This window comes from Myxine glutinosa, chromosome 5 (assembly GCF_964187855.1).
Source record: "Myxine glutinosa chromosome 5, kmMyxGlut1.1, whole genome shotgun sequence".
Taxonomy (NCBI): Eukaryota; Metazoa; Chordata; class Myxini; order Myxiniformes; family Myxinidae; genus Myxine; species Myxine glutinosa.
In genome coordinates this window covers 71640027-71666900 of record NC_136265.1, presented here as the reverse complement: position 1 = coordinate 71666900, position 26874 = coordinate 71640027, and the positions used below count along the sequence as shown (strand labels likewise).

At 34.1% G+C, this 26874-nt stretch overlaps 1 protein-coding gene across 1 annotated transcript in view; it reads right to left on the bottom strand.

Moving 5' to 3' along the window:
- The window catches only part of LOC137428523 (uncharacterized), a 105224-nt gene extending 78564 nt beyond the window's left edge, over positions 1–26660 (bottom strand). The window contains exon 1 of the mRNA XM_078777182.1: positions 26443–26660. Coding sequence (XP_078633308.1) covers positions 26443–26572 — 130 coding nt within the window. The 5' untranslated portion in view covers positions 26573–26660. The remainder of the gene's footprint in view (positions 1–26442) is intronic.
- Between the last annotated feature and the right edge of the window lie 214 nt (positions 26661–26874).

Genomic DNA, 26874 nt, shown 5'->3' with positions numbered 1-26874 from the left:
AATTCTACCAAAGGTAAACGTTGTTTATTCTACCAAAGGTAAACATTGTTTATTCTACCAAAGGTAAACGTTGTTTATTCTACCAAAGGAAAACATTGTTTTTTTCTACCAAAGGAAAACATTGTTAATTCTACCAAAGGTAAACGTTGTTTATTCTACCAAAGGTAAACATTGTTAATTCTACCAAAGGTAAACGTTGTTTTTTTCTTCCAAAGGTAAACGTTGTTTTTTTCTTCTAAAGGTAAACGTTGTTTATTCTACCAAAGGTAAACATTGTTAATTCTACCAAAGGTAAACGTTGTTTATTTTACCAAAGGCAAACGTTGTTTATTCTACCAAAGGTAAACGTTGTTTATTCTACCAAAGGTAAACATTGTTTTTTTCTACCAAAGGAAAACATTGTTAATTCTACCAAAGGTAAACGTTGTTTATTCTACCAAAGGTAAACATTGTTTATTCTACCAAAGGTAAACGTTGTTTATTCTACCAAAGGAAAACATTTTTTTTTTCTACCAAAGGAAAACATTGTTAATTCTACCAAAGGTAAACGTTGCTTATTCTACCAAAGGTAAACATTGTTAATTCTACCAAAGGTAAACGTTGTTTTTTTCTTCCAAAGGTAAACGTTGTTTTTTTCTTCTAAAGGTAAACGTTGTTTATTCTACCAAAGGTAAACGTTGCTTATTCTACCAAAGGTAAACATTGTTAATTCTACCAAAGGTAAACGTTGTTTATTCTACCAAAGGTAAACATTGTTTATTCTACCAAAGGTAAACGTTGTTTATTCTAACAAAGGAAAACATTGTTTTTTTCTACCAAAGGAAAACATTGTTAATTCTACCAAAGGTAAACGTTGTTTATTCTACCAAAGGTAAACATTGTTAATTCTACCAAAGGTAAACGTTGTTTTTTTCTTCCAAAGGTAAACGTTGTTTTTTTCTTCTAAAGGTAAACGTTGTTTATTCTACCAAAGGTAAACGTTGTTTATTCTACCAAAGGTAAACGTTGTTTATTCTAACAAAGGTAAACGTTGTTTATTCTACCAAAGGTAAACGTTGTTTATTCTACCAAAGGTAAACGTTGTTTATTCTACCAAAGGTAAACGTTGTTTATTCTACCAAAGGTAAACGTTGTTTATTCTACCAAAGGTAAACGTTGTTTATTCTACCAAAGGTAAACGTTGTTTATTCTACCAAAGCTAAATGTTGTTTATTCTACCAAAGGTAAATGTTGTTTATTCTACCAAAGGTAAACATTGTTTATTCTACCAAAGGAAAACGTTGTTTATTCTACCAAAGGTAAACGTTGCTTATTCTACCAAAGGTAAACGTTGTTTATTCTACCAAAGGTAAATGTTGTTTTGTTCTACCAAAGGTAAACGTTGTTTATGCTAGCAAAGGAAAACGTTTTTTTTTTTTCTACCAAAGGTAAACGTTGTTTATTCTACCAAAGGTAAACGTTGTTTATTCTACCAAAGGTAAACGTTGTTTATTCTACCAAAGGTAAACGTTGTTTATTCTACCAAAGGTAAACGTTGTTTATGCTAGAAAAGGTAAACGTTTTTTATTCTATCAAAGGTAAATGTTGTTTATTCCACCAAAGGTAAATGTTGTTTATTCTACCAAAGGTAAACGTTGTTTATTCTACCAAAGGTAAATGTTGTTTATTCTACCAAAGGTAAATGTTGTTTATTCTACCAAAGGTAAACGTTGTTTATTCTACCAAAGGTAAACGTTGTTTATTCTACTAAAGGTAAACGTTGTTTTTTTCTACCAAAGGTAAACGTTGTTTATTCTACCAAAGGTAAACGTTGTTTATTCTACCAAAGGTAAACGTTGTTTATTCTACCAAAGGTAAACGTTGTTTATTCTACCAAAGGTAAACATTGTTTTTTTCTACCAAAGGAAAACATTGTTAATTCTACCAAAGGTAAACGTTGTTTATTCTACCAAAGGTAAACATTGTTTATTTTACCATAGGTAAACGTTGTTTTTTTTCTACCAAAGGTAAACGTTGTTTATTCTACCAAAGGTAAACGTTGTTTTTTTCTATCAAAGGTAAACGTTGTTTATTCTACCAAAGGTAAACGTTGTTTATTTTACCAAAGGCAAGCGTTGTTTATTCTACCAAAGGTAAACGTTGTTTATTCTACCAAAGGTAACCATTGTTTTTTTCTACCAAAGGAAAACATTGTTAATTCTACCAAAGGTAAACGTTGTTTATTCTACCAAAGGTAAACATTGTTAATTCTACCAAAGGTAAACGTTGTTTTTTTCTTCCAAAGGTAAACGTTGTTTTTTTCTTCTAAAGGTAAACGTTGTTTATTCTACCAAAGGTAAACGTTGTTTATTCTACCAAAGGTAAACATTGTTTTTTTCTACCAAAGGAAAACATTGTTAATTCTACCAAAGGTAAACGTTGTTTATTCTACCAAAGGTAAACATTGTTTATTCTACCAAAGGTAAACGTTGTTTATTCTACCAAAGGAAAACATTGTTTTTTTCTACCAAAGGAAAACATTGTTAAATCTACCAAAGGTAAACGTTGTTTATTCTACCAAAGGTAAACGTTGTTAATTCTACCAAAGGTAAACGTTGTTTTTTTCTTCCAAAGGTAAACGTTGTTTTTTTCTTCTAAAGGTAAACGTTGTTTATTCTACCAAAGGTAAACGTTGTTTATTCTACCAAAGGTAAACGTTGTTTTTTTTCTACCAAAGGTAAACGTTGTTTATTCTACCAAAGGTAAACGTTGTTTATTCTACCAAAGGTAAACGTTGTTTATTCTACCAAAGGTAAACGTTGTTTATTCTACCAAAGGTAAACGTTGTTTATTCTACCAAAGGTAAACGTTGTTTATTCTACCAAAGGTAAACATTGTTTATTCTACCAAAGGTAAACGTTGTTTATTCTAACAAAGGTAAACGTTGTTTATTCTACCAAAGGTAACCGTTGTTTATTCTACCAAAGGTAAACGTTGTTTATTTTACCAAAGGTAAATGATGTTTATTCTACCAAAGGTAAACGTTGTTTATTCTACCAAAGGTAAACATTGTTTATTCTACCAAAGGAAAACGTTGTTTATTCTACAAAAGGTAAACGTTGTTTATTCTACCAAAGGTAAACGTTGTTTATTCTACCAAAGGTAAATGTTGTTTTTTTCTACCAAAGGTAAACGTTGTTTATGCTAGCAAAGGAAAAAGTTGTTTTTTTTCTACCAAAGGTAAACGTTGTTTATTCTACCAAAGGTAAACGTTGTTTATTCTACCAAAGGTAAACGTTGTTTATTCTACCAAAGGTAAACGTTGTTTATTCTACCAAAGGTAAACGTTGTTTATTCTACCAAAGGAAAACGTTGTTTATTCTACCAAAGGTAAATGTTGTTTATTCTACCAAAGGTAAACGTTGTTTTTTTTCTTCCAAAGGAAAACGTTGTTTATTCTACCAAAGGTAAACGTTGTTTAATCTACCAAAGGTAAACGTTGTTTATTCTACCAAAGGTAAAGGTTGTTTATTCCACCATAGGTAAACGTTGTTTATTCTACCAAAGGTAAACGTTGTTTATTCTACCAAAGGTAAACGTTGTTTATTCTACCAAAGGTAAACGTTGTTTATGCTAGAAAAGGTAAACGTTTTTTATTCTATCAAAGGTAAACGTTGTTTATTCTACCAAAGGTAAACATTGTTAATTCTACCAAAGGTAAACGTTGTTTTTTTCTTCCAAAGGTAAACGTTGTTTTTTTCTTCTAAAGGTAAACGTTGTTTATTCTACCAAAGGTAAACGTTGTTTATTCTACCAAAGGTAAACGTTGTTTATTCTAACAAAGGTAAACGTTGTTTATTCTACCAAAGGTAAACGTTGTTTATTCTACCAAAGGTAAATGTTGATTATTCTACCAAAGGTAAACGTTGTTTATTCTACCAAAGGTAAACGTTGTTTATTCTACCAAAGGTAAACATTGTTTTTTTCTACCAAAGGAAAACATTGTTAATTCTACCAAAGGTAAACGTTGTTTATTCTACCAAAGGTAAACATTGTTTATTTTACCATAGGTAAACGTTGTTTTTTTTGTACCAAAGGTAAACGTTGTTTATTCTACCAAAGGTAAATGTTGTTTTTTTCTATCAAAGGTAAACGTTGTTTATTCTACCAAAGGTAAACGTTGTTTATTTTACCAAAGGCAAACGTTGTTTATTCTACCAAAGGTAAACGTTGTTTATTCTACCAAAGGTAAACATTGTTTTTTTCTACCAAAGGAAAACATTGTTAATTCTACCAAAGGTAAATGTTGTTTATTCTACCAAAGGTAAACATTGTTTATTCTACCAAAGGTAAACGTTGTTTATTCTACCAAAGGAAAACATTTTTTTTTTCTACCAAAGGAAAACATTGTTAATTCTACCAAAGGTAAACGTTGCTTATTCTACCAAAGGTAAACATTGTTAATTCTACCAAAGGTAAACGTTGTTTTTTTCTTCCAAAGGTAAACGTTGTTTTTTTCTTCTAAAGGTAAACGTTGTTTAATCTACCAAAGGTAAACGTTGTTTATTCTACCAAAGGTAAACATTGTTTTTTTCTACCAAAGGAAAACATTGTTAATTCTACCAAAGGTAAACGTTGTTTATTCTACCAAAGGTAAACATTGTTTATTCTACCAAAGGTAAACGTTGTTTATTCTACCAAAGGAAAACATTGTTTTTTTCTACCAAAGGAAAACATTGTTAATTCTACCAAAGGTAAACGTTGTTTATTCTACCAAAGGTAAACGTTGTTAATTCTACCAAAGGTAAACGTTGTTTTTTTCTTCCAAAGGTAAATGTTGTTTTTTTCTTCTAAAGGTAAACGTTGTTTATTCTACCAAAGGTAAACATTGTTTATTCTACCAAAGGTAAACATTGTTTATTCTACCAAAGGTAAACGTTGTTTATTCTAACAAAGGTAAACGTTGTTTATTCTACCAAAGGTAACCGTTGTTTATTCTACCAAAGGTAAACGTTGTTTATTCTACCAAAGGTAAATGATGTTTATTCTACCAAAGGTAAACGTTGTTTATTCTACCAAAGGTAAACATTGTTTATTCTACCAAAGGAAAATGTTGTTTATTCTACAAAAGGTAAACGTTGTTTATTCTACCAAAGGTAAACGTTGTTTATTCTACCAAAGGTAAATGTTGTTTTTTTCTACCAAAGGTAAACGTTGTTTATGCTAGCAAAGGAAAACGTTGTTTTTTTTCTACCAAAGGTAAACGTTGTTTATTCTACCAAAGGTAAACGTTGTTTATTCTACCAAAGGTAAACGTTGTTTATTCTACCAAAGGTAAACGTTGTTTATTCTACCAAAGGAAAACGTTGTTTATTCTACCAAAGGTAAATGTTGTTTATTCTACCAAAGGTAAACGTTGTTTAATCTACCAAAGGTAAACGTTGTTTATTCTACCAAAGGTAAAGGTTGTTTATTCCACCATAGGTAAACGTTGTTTATTCTTCCAAAGGTAAACGTTGTTTATTCTACCAAAGGTAAACATTGTTTATTCTACCAAAGGAAAATGTTGTTTATTCTACCAAAGGTAAACGTTGTTTTCTTCTCCCAAAGGTAAACGTTGTTTTTCTCTCCCAAAGGTAAACGTTGTTTTTCTCTCCCAAAGGTAAACGTTGTTTATTCTACCAAATGTAAACGTTGTTTATTCTACCAAAGGTAAATGTTGTTTATTCTACCAAAGGTAAATGTTGTTTATTCTACCAAAGGTAAACGTTGTTTTTTTCTCCCAAAGGTAGACGTTGTTTATTCTACCAAAGGTAAACGTTGTTTATTCTACCAAAGGTAAACGTTGTTTATTCTACCAAAGGTAAACGTTGTTTATTCTACCAAAGGTAAACGTTGTTTATTCTACCAAGGGTAAACGTTGTTTATTCTCCCAAAGGTAAATGTTGTTTATTTCCCAAAGGTAAACGTTGTTTATTCTACCAAAGGTAAACATTGTTTATTCTACCAAAGGTAAACGTTGTTTATTCTACCAAAGGTAAACGTTTTTTATTCTACCAAAGGTAAATGTTGTTTATTTACCAAAGGTAAACGTTGTTTATTCTACCAAAGGTAAACGTTGTTTATTCTCCCAAAGGTAAACGTTGTTTATTCTACCAAAGGTAAACGTTGTTTATTCTACCAAAGGTAAACGTTGTTTATTCTACCAAAGGTAAACGTTGTTTATTCTACCAAAGGTAAACGTTGTTTATTCTCCCAAAGGTAAACGTTGTTTATTCTCCCAAAGGTAAACGTTGTTTTTCTACCAAAGGTAAACGTTGTTTATTCTCCCAAAGGTAAACGTTGTTTATTCTCCCAAAGGTAAATGCTGTTTTTTTCTCCCAAAGGTAAACGTTGTTTATTCTACCAAAGGTAAATGTTGTTTGTTCTACCAAAGGTAAATGTTGTTTATTTCCCAAAGGTAAACGTTGTTTATTCTACCAAAGGTAAACGTTGTTTATTCTCCCAAAGGTAAACGTTGTTTATTCTACCAAAGGTAAATGTTGTTTATTCTACCAAAGGTAAATGTTGTTTATTCTACCAAAGGTAAACGTTGTTTTTTTCTCCCAAAGGTAGACGTTGTTTATTCTACCAAAGGTAAACGTTGTTTATTCTACCAAAGGTAAACGTTGTTTATTCTACCAAAGGTAAACGTTGTTTATTCTACCAAAGGTAAACGTTGTTTATTCTACCAAAGGTAAACGTTGTTTATTCTCCCAAAGGTAAATGTTGTTTATTTCCCAAAGGTAAACGTTGTTTATTCTACCAAAGGTAAACATTGTTTATTCTACCAAAGGTAAACGTTGTTTATTCTACCAAAGGTAAACGTTTTTTATTCTACCAAAGGTAAATGTTGTTTATTTACCAAAGGTAAACGTTGTTTATTCTACCAAAGGTAAACGTTGTTTATTCTCCCAAAGGTAAACGTTGTTTATTCTACCAAAGGTAAACGTTGTTTATTCTACCAAAGGTAAACGTTGTTTATTCTACCAAAGGTAAACGTTGTTTATTCTCCCAAAGGTAAACGTTGTTTATTCTCCCAAAGGTAAACGTTGTTTTTCTACCAAAGGTAAACGTTGTTTATTCTCCCAAAGGTAAACGTTCTTTATTCTACCAAAGGTAAACGTTGTTTATTCTCCCAAAGGTAAATGTTGTTTTTTTCTCCCAAAGGTAAACATTGTTTATTCTACCAAAGGTAAATGTTGTTTGTTCTACCAAAGGTAAATGTTGTTTATTTCCCAAAGGTAAACGTTGTTTATTCTACCAAAGGTAAACGTTGTTTATTCTCCCAAAGGTAAACGTTGTTTATTCTACCAAAGGTAAACGTTGTTTATTCTACCAAAGGTAAACGTTGTTTATTCTACCAAAGGTAAACGTTGTTTATTCTACCAAAGGTAAAGGTTGTTTATTCCACCAAAGGTAAACGTTGTTTATTCTTCCAAAGGTAAACGTTGTTTATTCTACCAAAGGTAAACATTGTTTATTCTACCAAAGGAAAATGTTGTTTATTCTACCAAAGGTAAACGTTGTTTATTCTACCAAAGGTAAACATTGTTTTTTCTACGAAAGGTAAACGTTGTTTATTCTAGCAAAAGAAAACGTTGTTTTTTTTTTCTACCAAAGGTAAATGTTGTTTATTCTACCAAAGGTAAACGTTGTTTATTCTACCAAAAGTAAATGTTGTTTATTCTACCAAAGGTAAACGTATATTCTACCAAAGGTAAACGTTGTTTATTCTACCAAAGGTAAACGTTGTTTATTCTACCAAAGGAAAACATTGTTTTTTTCTACCAAAGGAAAACATTGTTAATTCTACCAAAGGTAAACGTTGTTTATTCTACCAAAGGTAAACGTTGTTAATTCTACCAAAGGTAAACGTTGTTTTTTTCTTCCAAAGGTAAACGTTGTTTTTTTCTTCTAAAGGTAAACGTTGTTTATTCTACCAAAGGTAAACATTGTTTATTCTACCAAAGGTAAACATTGTTTATTCTACCAAAGGTAAACGTTGTTTATTCTAACAAAGGTAAACGTTGTTTATTCTACCAAAGGTAACCGTTGTTTATTCTACCAAAGGTAAACGTTGTTTATTCTACCAAAGGTAAATGATGTTTATTCTACCAAAGGTAAACGTTGTTTATTCTACCAAGGGTAAACATTGTTTATTCTACCAAAGGAAAACGTTGTTTATTCTACAAAAGGTAAACGTTGTTTATTCTACCAAAGGTAAACGTTGTTTATTCTACCAAAGGTAAATGTTGTTTTTTTCTACCAAAGGTAAACGTTGTTTATGCTAGCAAAGGAAAACGTTGTTTTTTTTCTACCAAAGGTAAACGTTGTTTATTCTACCAAAGGTAAACGTTGTTTATTCTACCAAAGGTAAACGTTGTTTATTCTACCAAAGGTAAACGTTGTTTATTCTACCAAAGGAAAACGTTGTTTATTCTACCAAAGGTAAATGTTGTTTATTCTACCAAAGGTAAACGTTGTTTAATCTACCAAAGGTAAACGTTGTTTATTCTACCAAAGGTAAAGGTTGTTTATTCCACCATAGGTAAACGTTGTTTATTCTTCCAAAGGTAAACGTTGTTTATTCTACCAAAGGTAAACATTGTTTATTCTACCAAAGGAAAATGTTGTTTATTCTACCAAAGGTAAACGTTGTTTTCTTCTCCCAAAGGTAAACGTTGTTTTTCTCTCCCAAAGGTAAACGTTGTTTTTCTCTCCCAAAGGTAAACGTTGTTTATTCTACCAAATGTAAACGTTGTTTATTCTACCAAAGGTAAATGTTGTTTATTCTACCAAAGGTAAATGTTGTTTATTCTACCAAAGGTAAACGTTGTTTTTTTCTCCCAAAGGTAGACGTTGTTTATTCTACCAAAGGTAAACGTTGTTTATTCTACCAAAGGTAAACGTTGTTTATTCTACCAAAGGTAAACGTTGTTTATTCTACCAAAGGTAAACGTTGTTTATTCTACCAAGGGTAAACGTTGTTTATTCTCCCAAAGGTAAATGTTGTTTATTTCCCAAAGGTAAACGTTGTTTATTCTACCAAAGGTAAACATTGTTTATTCTACCAAAGGTAAACGTTGTTTATTCTACCAAAGGTAAACGTTTTTTATTCTACCAAAGGTAAATGTTGTTTATTTACCAAAGGTAAACGTTGTTTATTCTACCAAAGGTAAACGTTGTTTATTCTCCCAAAGGTAAACGTTGTTTATTCTACCAAAGGTAAACGTTGTTTATTCTACCAAAGGTAAACGTTGTTTATTCTACCAAAGGTAAACGTTGTTTATTCTACCAAAGGTAAACGTTGTTTATTCTCCCAAAGGTAAACGTTGTTTATTCTCCCAAAGGTAAACGTTGTTTTTCTACCAAAGGTAAACGTTGTTTATTCTCCCAAAGGTAAACGTTCTTTATTCTACCAAAGGTAAACGTTGTTTATTCTCCCAAAGGTAAATGCTGTTTTTTTCTCCCAAAGGTAAACGTTGTTTATTCTACCAAAGGTAAATGTTGTTTGTTCTACCAAAGGTAAATGTTGTTTATTTCCCAAAGGTAAACGTTGTTTATTCTACCAAAGGTAAACGTTGTTTATTCTCCCAAAGGTAAACGTTGTTTATTCTACCAAAGGTAAATGTTGTTTATTCTACCAAAGGTAAATGTTGTTTATTCTACCAAAGGTAAACGTTGTTTTTTTCTCCCAAAGGTAGACGTTGTTTATTCTACCAAAGGTAAACGTTGTTTATTCTACCAAAGGTAAACGTTGTTTATTCTACCAAAGGTAAACGTTGTTTATTCTACCAAAGGTAAACGTTGTTTATTCTACCAAAGGTAAACGTTGTTTATTCTCCCAAAGGTAAATGTTGTTTATTTCCCAAAGGTAAACGTTGTTTATTCTACCAAAGGTAAACATTGTTTATTCTACCAAAGGTAAACGTTGTTTATTCTACCAAAGGTAAACGTTTTTTATTCTACCAAAGGTAAATGTTGTTTATTTACCAAAGGTAAACGTTGTTTATTCTACCAAAGGTAAACGTTGTTTATTCTCCCAAAGGTAAACGTTGTTTATTCTACCAAAGGTAAACGTTGTTTATTCTACCAAAGGTAAACGTTGTTTATTCTACCAAAGGTAAACGTTGTTTATTCTCCCAAAGGTAAACGTTGTTTATTCTCCCAAAGGTAAACGTTGTTTTTCTACCAAAGGTAAACGTTGTTTATTCTCCCAAAGGTAAACGTTCTTTATTCTACCAAAGGTAAACGTTGTTTATTCTCCCAAAGGTAAATGTTGTTTTTTTCTCCCAAAGGTAAACATTGTTTATTCTACCAAAGGTAAATGTTGTTTGTTCTACCAAAGGTAAATGTTGTTTATTTCCCAAAGGTAAACGTTGTTTATTCTACCAAAGGTAAACGTTGTTTATTCTCCCAAAGGTAAACGTTGTTTATTCTACCAAAGGTAAACGTTGTTTATTCTACCAAAGGTAAACGTTGTTTATTCTACCAAAGGTAAACGTTGTTTATTCTACCAAAGGTAAAGGTTGTTTATTCCACCAAAGGTAAACGTTGTTTATTCTTCCAAAGGTAAACGTTGTTTATTCTACCAAAGGTAAACATTGTTTATTCTACCAAAGGAAAATGTTGTTTATTCTACCAAAGGTAAACGTTGTTTATTCTACCAAAGGTAAACATTGTTTTTTCTACGAAAGGTAAACGTTGTTTATTCTAGCAAAAGAAAACGTTGTTTTTTTTTTCTACCAAAGGTAAATGTTGTTTATTCTACCAAAGGTAAACGTTGTTTATTCTACCAAAAGTAAATGTTGTTTATTCTACCAAAGGTAAACGTATATTCTACCAAAGGTAAACGTTGTTTATTCTACCAAAGGTAAACGTTGTTTATTCTTCCAAAGGTAAACGTTTTTATGCTAGAAAAGGTAAACGTTTTTTATTCTATCAAAGGTAAACTTTGTTTATTCCACCAAAGGTAAACATTGTTTATTCTACCAAAGGTAAACGTTGTTTATTCTACCAAAGGAAAACATTGTTTTTTTCTACCAAAGGAAAACATTGTTAATTCTACCAAAGGTAAACGTTGTTTATTCTACCAAAGGTAAACATTGTTAATTCTACCAAAGGTAAACGTTGTTTTTTTTCTTCCAAAGGTAAACGTTGTTTTTTTCTTCCAAAGGTAAACGTTGTTTTTTTCTTCTAAAGGTAAACGTTGTTTATTCTACCAAAGGTAAACATTGTTTATTCTACCAAAGGTAAACATTGTTTATTCTACCAAAGGTAAACGTTGTTTATTCTAACAAAGGTTAACGTTGTTTATTCTACCAAAGGTAACCGTTGTTTATTCTACCAAAGGTAAACGTTGTTTATTCTACCAAAGGTAAATGATGTTTATTCTACCAAAGGTAAACGTTGTTTATTCTACCAAAGGTAAACATTGTTTATTCTACCAAAGGAAAACGTTGTTTATTCTACAAAAGGTAAACGTTGTTTATTCTACCAAAGGTAAACGTTGTTTATTCTACCAAAGGTAAATGTTGTTTTTTTCTACCAAAGGTAAACGTTGTTTATGCTAGCAAAGGAAAACGTTGTTTTTTTTCTACCAAAGGTAAACGTTGTTTATTCTACCAAAGGTAAACGTTGTTTATTCTACCAAAGGTAAACGTTGTTTATTCTACCAAAGGTAAACGTTGTTTATTCTACCAAAGGTAAACGTTGTTTATTCTACCAAAGGAAAACGTTGTTTATTCTACCAAAGGTAAATGTTGTTTATTCTACCAAAGGTAAACGTTGTTTAATCTACCAAAGGTAAACGTTGTTTATTCTACCAAAGGTAAAGGTTGTTTATTCCACCATAGGTAAACGTTGTTTATTCTTCCAAAGGTAAACGTTGTTTATTCTACCAAAGGTAAACATTGTTTATTCTACCAAAGGAAAATGTTGTTTATTCTACCAAAGGTAAACGTTGTTTTCTTCTCCCAAAGGTAAACGTTGTTTTTCTCTCCCAAAGGTAAACGTTGTTTTTCTCTCCCAAAGGTAAACGTTGTTTATTCTACCAAATGTAAACGTTGTTTATTCTACCAAAGGTAAATGTTGTTTATTCTACCAAAGGTAAATGTTGTTTATTCTACCAAAGGTAAACGTTGTTTTTTTCTCCCAAAGGTAGACGTTGTTTATTCTACCAAAGGTAAACGTTGTTTATTCTACCAAAGGTAAACGTTGTTTATTCTACCAAAGGTAAACGTTGTTTATTCTACCAAAGGTAAACGTTGTTTATTCTACCAAGGGTAAACGTTGTTTATTCTCCCAAAGGTAAATGTTGTTTATTTCCCAAAGGTAAACGTTGTTTATTCTACCAAAGGTAAACATTGTTTATTCTACCAAAGGTAAACGTTGTTTATTCTACCAAAGGTAAACGTTGTTTATTCTCCCAAAGGTAAACGTTGTTTATTCTCCCAAAGGTAAACGTTGTTTTTCTACCAAAGGTAAACGTTGTTTATTCTCCCAAAGGTAAACGTTCTTTATTCTACCAAAGGTAAACGTTGTTTATTCTCCCAAAGGTAAATGCTGTTTTTTTCTCCCAAAGGTAAACGTTGTTTATTCTACCAAAGGTAAATGTTGTTTGTTCTACCAAAGGTAAACGTTGTTTATTCTCCCAAAGGTAAACGTTGTTTTTCTACCAAAGGTAAACGTTGTTTATTCTCCCAAAGGTAAACGTTCTTTATTCTACCAAAGGTAAACGTTGTTTATTCTCCCAAAGGTAAATGCTGTTTTTTTCTCCCAAAGGTAAACGTTGTTTATTCTACCAAAGGTAAATGTTGTTTGTTCTACCAAAGGTAAATGTTGTTTATTTCCCAAAGGTAAACGTTGTTTATTCTACCAAAGGTAAACGTTGTTTATTCTCCCAAAGGTAAACGTTGTTTATTCTACCAAAGGTAAATGTTGTTTATTCTACCAAAGGTAAATGTTGTTTATTCTACCAAAGGTAAACGTTGTTTTTTTCTCCCAAAGGTAGACGTTGTTTATTCTACCAAAGGTAAACGTTGTTTATTCTACCAAAGGTAAACGTTGTTTATTCTACCAAAGGTAAACGTTGTTTATTCTACCAAAGGTAAACGTTGTTTATTCTACCAAAGGTAAACGTTGTTTATTCTCCCAAAGGTAAATGTTGTTTATTTCCCAAAGGTAAACGTTGTTTATTCTACCAAAGGTAAACATTGTTTATTCTACCAAAGGTAAACGTTGTTTATTCTACCAAAGGTAAACGTTTTTTATTCTACCAAAGGTAAATGTTGTTTATTTACCAAAGGTAAACGTTGTTTATTCTACCAAAGGTAAACGTTGTTTATTCTCCCAAAGGTAAACGTTGTTTATTCTACCAAAGGTAAACGTTGTTTATTCTACCAAAGGTAAACGTTGTTTATTCTACCAAAGGTAAACGTTGTTTATTCTCCCAAAGGTAAACGTTGTTTATTCTCCCAAAGGTAAACGTTGTTTTTCTACCAAAGGTAAACGTTGTTTATTCTCCCAAAGGTAAACGTTCTTTATTCTACCAAAGGTAAACGTTGTTTATTCTCCCAAAGGTAAATGTTGTTTTTTTCTCCCAAAGGTAAACATTGTTTATTCTACCAAAGGTAAATGTTGTTTGTTCTACCAAAGGTAAATGTTGTTTATTTCCCAAAGGTAAACGTTGTTTATTCTACCAAAGGTAAACGTTGTTTATTCTCCCAAAGGTAAACGTTGTTTATTCTACCAAAGGTAAACGTTGTTTATTCTACCAAAGGTAAACGTTGTTTATTCTTCCAAAGGTAAACGTTGTTTATTCTACCAAAGGTAAAGGTTGTTTATTCCACCAAAGGTAAACGTTGTTTATTCTTCCAAAGGTAAACGTTGTTTATTCTACCAAAGGTAAACATTGTTTATTCTACCAAAGGAAAATGTTGTTTATTCTACCAAAGGTAAACGTTGTTTATTCTACCAAAGGTAAACATTGTTTTTTCTACGAAAGGTAAACGTTGTTTATTCTAGCAAAAGAAAACGTTGTTTTTTTTTTCTACCAAAGGTAAATGTTGTTTATTCTACCAAAGGTAAACGTTGTTTATTCTACCAAAAGTAAATGTTGTTTATTCTACCAAAGGTAAACGTATATTCTACCAAAGGTAAACGTTGTTTATTCTACCAAAGGTAAACGTTGTTTATTCTTCCAAAGGTAAACGTTTTTATGCTAGAAAAGGTAAACGTTTTTTATTCTATCAAAGGTAAACTTTGTTTATTCCACCAAAGGTAAACATTGTTTATTCTACCAAAGGTAAACGTTGTTTATTCTACCAAAGGAAAACATTGTTTTTTTCTACCAAAGGAAAACATTGTTAATTCTACCAAAGGTAAACGTTGTTTATTCTACCAAAGGTAAACATTGTTAATTCTACCAAAGGTAAACGTTGTTTTTTTCTTCCAAAGGTAAACGTTGTTTTTTTCTTCTAAAGGTAAACGTTGTTTATTCTACCAAAGGTAAACGTTGTTTATTCTACCAAAGGTAAACGTTGTTTATTCTACCAAAGGTAAATGTTGTTTATTCTACCAAAGGTAAACATTGTTTTTTTCTCCCAAAGGAAAACATTGTTAATTCTACCAAAGGTAAACGTTGTTTAGTCTACCAAAGGTAAACATTGTTTATTCTACCAAAGGTAAACGTTGTTTATTCTACCAAAGGAAAACATTGTTTTTTTCTACCAAAGGAAAACATTGTTAATTCTACCAAAGGTAAACGTTGTTTATTCTACCAAAGGTAAACATTGTTAATTCTACCAAAGGTAAACGTTGTTTTTTTCTTCCAAAGGTAAACGTTGTTTTTTTCTTCTAAAGGTAAACGTTGTTTATTCTACCAAAGGTAAACGTTGTTTAGTCTACCAAAGGTAAACATTGTTTATTCTACCAAAGGTAAACGTTGTTTATTCTACCAAAGGTAAACGTTGTTTATTCTCCCCAAGGGAAACGTTGTTTATTCTACCAAAGGTAAACATTGTTAATTCTACCAAAGGTAAACGTTGTTTTTTTCTTCCAAAGGTAAACGTTGTTTTTTTCTTCTAAAGGTAAACGTTGTTTATTCTACCAAAGGTAAACGTTGTTTATTCTACCAAAGGTAAACGTTGTTTATTCTACCAAAGGTAAATGTTGTTTATTCTACCAAAGGTAAACATTGTTTTTTTCTCCCAAAGGAAAACATTGTTAATTCTACCAAAGGTAAACGTTGTTTAGTCTACCAAAGGTAAACATTGTTTATTCTACCAAAGGTAAACGTTGTTTATTCTACCAAAGGAAAACATTGTTTTTTTCTACCAAAGGAAAACATTGTTAATTCTACCAAAGGTAAACGTTGTTTATTCTACCAAAGGTAAACATTGTTAATTCTACCAAAGGTAAACGTTGTTTTTTTCTTCCAAAGGTAAACGTTGTTTTTTTCTTCTAAAGGTAAACGTTGTTTATTCTACCAAAGGTAAACGTTGTTTATTCTACCAAAGGTAAACGTTGTTTATTCTACCAAAGGTAAAGGTTGTTTATTCTACCAAAGGAAAACATTGTTAATTCTACCAAAGGTAAACGTTGTTTATTCTACCAAAGGAAAACATTGTTTTTTTCTACCAAAGGAAAACATTGTTAATTCTACCAAAGGTAAACGTTGTTTATTCTACCAAAGGTAAACATTGTTAATTCTACCAAAGGTAAACGTTGTTTTTTTCTTCCAAAGGTAAACGTTGTTTTTTTCTTCTTAAGGTAAACGTTGTTTATTCTACCAAAGGTAAACGTTGTTTATTCTACCAAAGGTAAACGTTGTTTATTCTAACAAAGGTAAACGTTGTTTATTCTACCAAAGGTAACCGTTGTTTATTCTACCAAAGGTAACCGTTGTTTATTCTACCAAAGGTAAACGTTGTTTATTCTACCAAAGGTAAATGATGTTTATTCTACCAAAGGTAAACGTTGTTTATTCTACCAAAGGTAAACATTGTTTATTCTACCAAAGGAAAACGTTGTTTATTCTACAAAAGGTAAACGTTGTTTATTCTACCAAAGGTAAACGTTGTTTATTCTACCAAAGGTAAATGTTGTTTTTTTCTACCAAAGGTAAACGTTGTTTATGCTAGCAAAGGAAAACGTTGTTTTTTTTCTACCAAAGGTAAACGTTGTTTATTCTACCAAAGGTAAACGTTGTTTATTCTACCAAAGGTAAACGTTGTTTATTCTACCAAAGGTAAACGTTGTTTATTCTACCAAAGGTAAACGTTGTTTATTCTACCAAAGGAAAACGTTGTTTATTCTACCAAAGGTAAATGTTGTTTATTCTACCAAAGGTAAACGTTGTTTTTTTTCTTCCAAAGGAAAACGTTGTTTATTCTACCAAAGGTAAACGTTGTTTAATCTACCAAAGGTAAACGTTGTTTATTCTACCAAAGGTAAAGGTTGTTTATTCCACCATAGGTAAACATTGTTTATTCTTCCAAAGGTAAACATTGTTTATTCTACCAAAGGTAAACGTTGTTTTCTTCTCCCAAAGGTAAACATTGTTTTTCTCTCCCAAAGGTAAACGTTGTTTATTCTACCAAATGTAAACGTTGTTTATTCTACCAAAGGTAAATGTTGTTTATTCTACCAAAGGTAAATGTTGTTTATTCTACCAAAGGTAAACGTTGTTTTTTTCTCCCAAAGGTAGACGTTGTTTATTCTACCAAAGGTAAACGTTGTATATTCTACCAAAGGTAAACGTTGTTTATTCTACCAAAGGTAAACGTTGTTTATTCTACCAAAGGTAAACGTTGTTTATTCTACCGAGGGTAAACGTTGTTTATTCTCCCAAAGGTAAATGTTGTTTATTTCCCAAAGGTAAACGTTGTTTATTCTACCAAAGGTAAACATTGTTTATTCTACCAAAGGTAAACGTTGTTTATTCTACCAAAGGTAAACGTTGTTTATTCTACCAAAGGTAAACGTTTTTTATTCTACCAAAGGTAAATGTTGTTTATTTACCAAAGGTAAACGTTGTTTATTCTACCAAAGGTAAACGTTGTTTATTCTCCCAAAGGTAAACGTTGTTTATTCTACCAAAGGTAAACGTTGTTTATTCTACCAAAGGTAAACGTTGTTTATTCTACCAAAGGTAAACGTTGTTTATTCTCCCAAAGGTAAACGTTGTTTATTCTCCCAAAGGTAAACGTTGTTTTTCTACCAAAGGTAAACGTTGTTTATTCTCCCAAAGGTAAACGTTCTTTATTCTACCAAAGGTAAATGTTGTTTATTCTCCCAAAGGTAAATGTTGTTTTTTTCTCCCAAAGGTAAACATTGTTTATTCTACCAAAGGTAAATGTTGTTTGTTCTACCAAAGGTAAATGTTGTTTATTTCCCAAAGGTAAACGTTGTTTATTCTACCAAAGGTAAACGTTGTTTATTCTCCCAAAGGTAAACGTTGTTTATTCTACCAAAGGTAAATGTTGTTTATTCTACCAAAGGTAAATGTTGTTTATTCTACCAAAGGTAAACGTTGTTTTTTTCTCCCAAAGGTAGACGTTGTTTATTCTACCAAAGGTAAACGTTGTTTATTCTACCAAAGGTAAACATTGTTTATTCTACCAAAGGTAAACGTTGTTTATTCTACCAAAGGTAAACGTTGTTTATTCTACCAAAGGTAAACGTTGTTTATTCTCCCAAAGGTAAATGTTGTTTATTTCCCAAAGGTAAACGTTGTTTATTCTACCAAAGGTAAACGTTTTTTATTCTACCAAAGGTAAATGTTGTTTATTTACCAAAGGTAAACGTTGTTTATTCTACCAAAGGTAAACGTTGTTTATTCTCCCAAAGGTAAACGTTGTTTATTCTACCAAAGGTAAACGTTGTTTATTCTACCAAAGGTAAACATTGTTTATTCTACCAAAGGTAAACGTTGTTTATTCTCCCAAAGGTAAACGTTGTTTATTCTCCCAAAGGTAAACGTTGTTTTTCTACCAAAGGTAAACGTTGTTTATTCTCCCAAAGGTAAACGTTCTTTATTCTACCTAAGGTAAACGTTGTTTATTCTCCCAAAGGTAAATGTTGTTATTTTCTCCCAAAGGTAAACATTGTTTATTCTACCAAAGGTAAATGTTGTTTGTTCTACCAAAGGTAAATGTTGTTTATTTCCCAAAGGTAAACGTTGTTTATTCTACCAAAGGTAAACGTTGTTTATTCTCCCAAAGGTAAACGTTGTTTATTCTACCAAAGGTAAACGTTGTTTATTCTACCAAAGGTAAACGTTGTTTATTCTACCAAAGGTAAACGTTGTTTATTCTACCAAAGGTAAACGTTGTTTATTCTACCAAAGGTAAAGGTTGTTTATTCCACCAAAGGTAAACGTTGTTTATTCTTCCAAAGGTAAACGTTGTTTATTCTACCAAAGGTAAACATTGTTTATTCTACCAAAGGAAAACGTTGTTTATTCTACCAAAGGTAAACATTGTTTTTTCTACGAAAGGTAAACGTTGTTTATTCTAGCAAAAGAAAACGTTGTTTTTTTTTTCTACCAAAGGTAAATGTTGTTTATTCTACCAAAGGTAAACGTTGTTTATTCTACCAAAAGTAAATGTTGTTTATTCTACCAAAGGTAAACGTATATTCTACCAAAGGTAAACGTTGTTTATTCTACCAAAGGTAAACGTTGTTTATTCTTCCAAAGGTAAACGTTTTTATGCTAGAAAAGGTAAACGTTTTTTATTCTATCAAAGGTAAACTTTGTTTATTCCACCAAAGGTAAACATTGTTTATTCTACCAAAGGTAAACGTTGTTTATTCTACCAAAGGAAAACATTGTTTTTTTCTACCAAAGGAAAACATTGTTAATTCTACCAAAGGTAAACGTTGTTTATTCTACCAAAGGTAAACATTGTTAATTCTACCAAAGGTAAACGTTGTATTTTTCTTCTAAAGGTAAACGTTGTTTATTCTACCAAAGGTAAACGTTGTTTATTCTACCAAAGGTAAACGTTGTTTATTCTACCAAAGGTAAATGTTGTTTATTCTACAAAGGTAAACATTGTTTTTTTCTCCCAAAGGAAAACATTGTTAATTCTACCAAAGGTAAACGTTGTTTAGTCTACCAAAGGTAAACATTGTTTATCTATCTATAATTCCAGTAATCTCTGTGTGTGTGTGTGTGTCTGTGTGTGTGTGTGTGTGTGTGTGTGTGTGTGTGTGTGTGTGTGTGTGTGTGTGTTTGTCTGTGACCGCTGTTTCTCGACAACTACCGGTCCGATATACTTGAAACTTGCCAGGTATATTGATGGGGACCCGAGGATGTGCCTTTTCAAGGTTTCATATTAATCGGAGAAGTAGTTACCGAGCTATGGCGATTTCTTTACCAAACTCCGCAAGCCGTTCGCTTTGGACCAAACCATTTCATGTAAATAGAGGGGGGGGTTCTGTGGTCGTTGCGAATGGACCAAACCATTTCATGTAAATAGAGGGGGGGGGGTTCTGTGGTCGTTACTGCCACGTGGTTTCAAAGTTTTTTTTTGTTGTTGTTGTTTGCACGCATGTTTTTTTGCACGCACGTACGGGCACCCACGTACGGGCACGTCCTAGTTCTACCAAAGGTAAACGTTGTTTATTCTACCAAAGGAAAACATTGTTTTTTTCTACCAAAGGAAAACATTGTTAATTCTACCAAAGGTAAACGTTGTTTATTCTACCAAAGGTAAACATTGTTAATTCTACCAAAGGTAAACGTTGTTTTTTTCTTCCAAAGGTAAACGTTGTTTTTTTCTTCTAAAGGTAAACGTTGTTTATTCTACCAAAGGTAAACGTTGTTTATTCTACCAAAGGTAAACGTCGTTTATTCTACCAAAGGTAAACGTCGTTTATTCTACCAAAGGTAAACGTTGTTTATTCTACCAAAGGTAAAATGTTGTTTATTCTACCAAAGGTAAACGTTGTTTATTCTTCCAAAGGTAAACATTGTTTATTCTACCAAAGGTAAACGTTGTTTATTCTACCAAAGGTAAACGTTGTTTATTCTACCAAAGGTAAACGTTGTTTATTCTACCAAAGGTAAACGTTGTTTATTCTCCCAAAGGTAAACGTTGTTTATTCTACCAAAGGTAAACGTTGTTTATTCTCCCAAAGGTAAATGTTGTTTTTTTCTCCCAAAGGTAAACATTGTTTATTCTACCAAAGGTAAACGTTGTTTGTTCTACCAAAGGTAAATGTTGTTTATTTCCCAAAGGTAAACGTTGTTTATTCTACCAAAGGTAAACGTTGTTTATTCTCCCAAAGGTAAACGTTGTTTATTCTACCAAAGGTAAACGCTGTTTATTCTACCAAAGGTAAACATTGTTTTTTTCTTCCAAAGGAAAACGTTGTTTATTCTACCAAAGGTAAACGTTGTTTATTCTACCAAAGGTAAACGTTGTTTATTCTACCAAAGGTAAAGGTTGTTTATTCCACCAAAGGTAAACGTTGTTTATTCTTCCAAAGGTAAACGTTGTTTATTCTACCAAAGGTAAACATTGTTTATTCTACCAAAGGAAAATGTTGTTTATTCTACCAAAGGTAAACGTTGTTTATTCTACCAAAGGTAAACATTGTTTTTTCTACGAAAGGTAAACGTTGTTTATTCGAGCAAAGGAAAACGTTGTTTATTCTACCAAAAGTAAATGTTATTTATTCTACCAAAGGTAAACGTATATTCTACCAAAGGTAAACGTTGTTTATTCTACCAAAGGTAAACGTTGTTTATTCTACCAAAGGTAAATGTTGTTTATTCTACCAAAGGTAAACGTTGTTTATTCTACCAAAGGTAAACGTTGTTTATTCTACCAAAGGTAAACGTTGTTTATTCTCCCAAAGGTAAACGTTGTTTATTCTACCAAAGGTAAACGTTGTTTATTCTCCCAAAGGTAAATGTTGTTTTTTTTCTCCCAAAGGTAAACATTGTTTATTCTACCAAAGGTAAACGTTGTTTGTTCTACCAAAGGTAAATGTTGTTTATTTCCCAAAGGTAAACGTTGTTTATTCTACCAAAGGTAAACGTTGTTTATTCTCCCAAAGGTAAACGTTGTTTATTCTACCAAAGGTAAACGCTGTTTATTCTACCAAAGGTAAACATTGTTTTTTTCTTCCAAAGGAAAACGTTGTTTATTCTACCAAAGGTAAACGTTGTTTATTCTACCAAAGGTAAACGTTGTTTATTCTACCAAAGGTAAAGGTTGTTTATTCCACCAAAGGTAAACGTTGTTTATTCTACCAAAGGTAAACATTGTTAAATCTACCAAAGGTAAACGTTGTTTTTTTCTTCCAAAGGTAAACGTTGTTTTTTTCTTCTAAAGGTAAACGTTGTTTATTCTACCAAAGGTAAACGTTGTTTATGCTAGCAAAGGAAAACGTTGTTTTTTTTTCTACCAAAGGTAAACGTTGTTTATTCTACCAAAGGTAAACGTTGTTTATTCTATCAAAGGTAAACGTTGTTTATTCTACCAAAGGTAAACGTTGTTTATTCTACCAAAGGTAAACGTTGTTTATTCTACCAAAGGAAAACGTTGTTTATTCTACCAAAGGTAAATGTTGTTTTTTTTTCTTCCAAAGGAAAACGTTGTTTATTCTACCAAAGGTAAACGTTGTTTAATCTACCAAAGGTAAACGTTGTTTATTCTACCAAAGGTAAAGGTTGTTTATTCCACCATAGGTAAACGTTGTTTATTCTTCCAAAGGTAAACGTTGTTTATTCTACCAAAGGTAAACATTGTTTATTCTACCAAAGGAAAATGTTGTTTATTCTACCAAAGGTAAACGTTGTTTATTCTACCAAAGGTAAACGTTGTTTATTCTACCAAAGGTAAACGTTGTTTATTCGAACAAAGGTAAACATTGTTTATTCCACCAAAGGTAAACGTTGTTTATTCTACCAAAGGTAAACGTTGTTTATTCTACCAAAGGTAAATGTTGTTTATTCTACCAAAGGTAAACGTTGTTTATTCTCCCAAAGGTAAATGTTGTTTTTTTTCTCCCAAAGGTAAACATTGTTTATTCTTCCAAAGGTAAACATTGTTTATTCTTCCAAAGGTAAACGTTGTTTATTCTACCAAAGGTAAATGTTGTTTATTCTACCAAACAACAACAACAACATGCATTTTAAGGCCATTTTCCCTGCTGGAGCGGGGGTTAGCCTTGCGGTCCCCATGACAATCTTCTCCATTTTGCCCTATTTTCTGCATCTCTCCTTGTTAACCCCCTTGCCCGCATTTCTTTTTCCAGCATCTTTATCCAAGTCTTTCTCGGTCTTCCCCGTCCTCTACTTCCTTCTACATTAATTTCCATCACTCTTCTCAACCAGTCACTTTCATCCTTCCTCAACACATGACCAAACCATCTCAACCTGTTTCTCTTCACAGCATCCATCACAGGCAATATTCCCATCATCTTTCGCAATTCATCATTTGTCTTCCTCTCTCTCAACGATACTCCGCACATCCATCGAACCATTCGCATTTCCACCCTTTCCAGCCTTCGTTGCTGCTCTACGTTCATTACCCACGTCTAGCTCCCATAAATCATAACACTTCTCACACATGCAGCATACACCTTTCCCTTCAGCTTCAGCGACACTCTCCTCCTCATCAGCACGCCACTCAGTTCCCGAAACTTCTTCCATGCACATCTCACTCGAGCAACCGTTGCCGAGTCTGATCCACCTTCTCCATTCAGCATGTCTCCGAGGTAGCAAAATGTTTTCACACCTTCCAGCTTCACGCCGTCTCCAAGATCCAGCTCAACATTTCCTCCATCTGCAGCTCCCTCTGTGCACACCTTACATTTGAATGTAGCTGCCACACTGGTAAATGACCCTCTCAGACCACTACATTTTTGATGAACCCACTCAGTGCACATTGTACATTGAATGGAGTTCACTCCGACACCCTTCCTGCACACAGCACACGGCCACTTCCCAGTTCTTTCCACCTCACCACATGCTTTTCCACTTGCCATCACCTTCGTCTTTCCGATATTCACCTTCAGACCCTTTGTCTCCATACATTCCTTCCACTTGTTCATCTTTTCCTTCAGTCCATCCATACTTTCCGCAATCAACACCAGATCATCTGCATACAACAACTCCCACAGTAAACCCTCCTTTACGTTCTGAGCCAGCACCTCCATCACAGCTACAAATAGTAATGGACTTAGTACCGACCCCTGATGCACTCCCACCTTCACCTCAAACTCACCACTGTTCCCGTCCTTCGTCCTTACAGCTGTGCGCGCTCTTTTGTACATTGCCATCACTACTCTGATCAACCATTCCTCCACTCCTGACTTCCTCAATGCCCATGTCAATACTTTGCGTGGAACCCTATCGAATGCTTTCTCCAGATCAACAAACCCAAAAAACAACTTCTTCCTCTTCTCCATGTACTTCTCCTGCAACTGCCTCACAATAAAAAGCGCGTCTGTCGTTCCTCTTCCTGGCATAAATCCAAACTGCATTTCGTCGATCTTCACTTTCTTCCTTATCCTCCTCTCCAACACCCTTTCCAATACCTTCATTCCATGCTCCAATAACTTTATCGCTCGGTACGAGCCACACTCCAGAGGGTCACCTTTCCCCTTGTATAGAGGGACGAGGGTACTCAGTTCCCAATCCACTGGAATGCGGCCTTCTTTCACCACCAGATTACAGATCTCTGTCATTCTCTTCACACCCCAACTTCCTGCTGCCTTCAACATATGTCCCACAACTCCCGTCGGCCCTCCCGCTTTTCCACTCTTCATTGCTTTTATCGCTTCCTCATCTTCCTTCTCAGTTATCTTCTCTGCCGGTCCTAAAACTGGGTTACTCTCTATGTTGCCATCCCATTCATTCTCTGTATTCAACAGCATTTCCATATATCTTTTCCATCTTCCTTTAATTCCATCTGGGTCGACAACGATTTGTCCCACTTCATCCTTCAAGCAACTCACCCCCATCACATCACCCCTCTCTTTCGCTATGTGCTTTGCAATCCTGAATACTGCTTTCTGACCCTCTTCCGAATCCAAGCGTTCTCCGAACATTTTCCTACATGCCTCCTGCGCCTTTGCTACCTCTTTCTTTGCAGCCTTCTTGGCTGCCTTATAACTTTCATGCTCTGCTGTTTCTGCTCCCTTGCCCTTCGCCTTCTGCCACTCCTTGAACTTCTTCCTCTTCTCGTCAATCCTCTTTCCAACTTCATCATCCCACCACCATGTTTCTGAGTGCCTCGGTGGTCCTTTTGTCCATCCACATACCTCACCAACGGCTCCCAACAGACTAGCTTTCATTGACATCCAACCACTTTCAAGCTCAACCACATCATCCTCTACCCTACTCAGCCTCTCTTTTAATGCCTCCCTTACTGTCACCTCTTTCAACCTCCACACCTTCATTCTCGGTTGGTACTTCACCCGCCGAGCTCTCCTCGCACCTTTCACCCTTATGTCGCAGACAACCAAGTGGTGTGAAACAGCCTCCTCCCCCGGGATCACCTTTGTGTCCCGGAGGTGCCTCCTATCTCGCCTACGCACCATCAGGTAGTCAACGGTTGTCGTCGACCCACCTGACGTGTATGTAACAAGCTTATTATCCTCTTTCTGGAACTGAGTATTACAAATCAACAAATCAGCTCCGTCAGCAAACTCCAAAATCCTTTCACCTTCTCCATTTCTCACACCATGTCCGTAACCCCCATGAACTCCCTCAAAACCGTCCATACTCCTTCCCACATGTCCATTTACGTCTCCTCCTTCCTCATCTTTCACATTTTCCATCAGCTTCTCTATCGCACACCAGAACTTGTCCTTCTTCCCTTCATCGCTTCGACCAACCTGCGGAGCATATCCCGAGATGACGTTCACCAAGAGCTTTTCAATCATCATTTTCACCATCATCAACCTATCACTCACTCTAGTCACACTCACCACACTGTCTACAAACTCCTCAGAAAACAGGACACCAACACCATTCACGCCCTCCGGGCACCCTTGCCACACAAACTTGTATTTCTGTCCCTGCCTACCCTTCACCATTCTCACACCACTTCCCTTCGATCTCGTCTCCTGCACACAACATATGTCCACTCTTCTTCTAACCAATACTTCCACCACTTCTCCTGATCTCCCTGTCATTGTCCCTACATTCCATGTCCCAAACCTCAGAAACCGATCTCCACTTCGGGCTGCACCCTGCCCATATGTAGTTGTAATTGTCATGGTTCTCGTTTTGAGGCAATGTTTTTCTGGCCGGATGCCCTTCCTGACGCCAACCCTCTTAGTCGTCTCTTACGACACGCAGGGATACGGTGTACCTATTCTGACCAGGGTACACACTGGGAAACGTTTAAAACATGGAAATTCTGGCGGGGGGGGGGGGGGGGAGGGCGGCGTCAGCATCACGGCTGCGGTCTAAACATATTCCAACAATATCCAAACGGAACCATGAAAACAATGAAAAACAATCTGGGAAAAGTCTCCAAGCAAGAACGTGGATTTGAGAAAGAAGGAGCAGAGGCGGAAGAAAAACGAGATACAGGGGGCGGGGTAAACCCGCCAAATTCTACCAAAGGTAAACTTGTTTATTTCCCAAAGGTAAACGTTGTTTATTCTACCAAAGGTAAACGTTGTTTATTCTACCAAAGGTAAACGCTGTTTATTCTACCAAAGGCAAACGTTGTTTATTCTACCAAAGGTAAACGTTGTTTATTCTACCAAAGGTAAACGTTCTCGAAAGAGACAGAAAATTTCTGTGGTAATATTTGTGAATAGTTTTAATAAATGTGTATGGAAGGAGAACACAAACAACAACAACAACAACAACAACAACGTGTTACAAAATATTCCTTTTCGCGCGTTTTTCATCGTCAGTGATCCTCACAGATTGGATGTTATGTTATGTTGGTGAAGTACAACATGGGTAATGATGAAACCTGGAAGTGAGGGGAGGCTCACCTATAATTAATAAGTGATGATAACAAGGACAGTTTTGTAGATTCCTGAGAGAAGCAGAGGAACCGATCCCGAACTTCTCTCAAAATCACCCATTAACGAATCTGCTCTCAGGAATCAAAATGTCAGTTCTAGCTCCGATGACACCGAATGGAATCGATTCGCCGGCTCAGGAGATCGACACGATATTGTTCGAGGGAACCCGATCAGGACATCGACACGATATTGTACGAGGGAACCCGATCAGGAGATCGACACGATATAGTACGAGGGAACTAGATCAGGACATCGACACGATATTGTGCGAGGGAACCCGATCAGGAGATCTACACAATCTTGTACGAGGAACCCGATCCGTACATGGTCATGGTGTGATTCTCCATGTAAATGATTATTTATTTAAATAGTACACAGCACGGACACCGCACGGGAACGAACAGCACGTACCGGGTCCACACTCCTCATCCCCGGAAGAACGTCCCGGACTGACCCCGTCTCCTCCATCTGAGCTGATCCTCCATCCCGGGGGATTCGTTCTGTGCTCCATCATGGACAAATCTCCCTTCATCGCGCACATTACGAGTGGTACAGTGTTATACAGAACATGAGATACAGTGTTATACAGAACATGAGGTACAGTGTGACACAAAGTCCGTGTTCTCAATCGCTCTGAAAAGAGTTGATTCATCAATTCCAATCCGCAGATTCGTCACAAATCCAAAACGGTTCAAAATGATAAAATATTTGATATTCTGGATCAAACCAGACGACGACCGTTTGTTATTAGAACTTTTTAAAACGATCTTTGGTTATTTTACCGAACGATAAATCATAATAAAGATCATTTTGGAAACTTAACACGAAACATCGGTTTGCTCC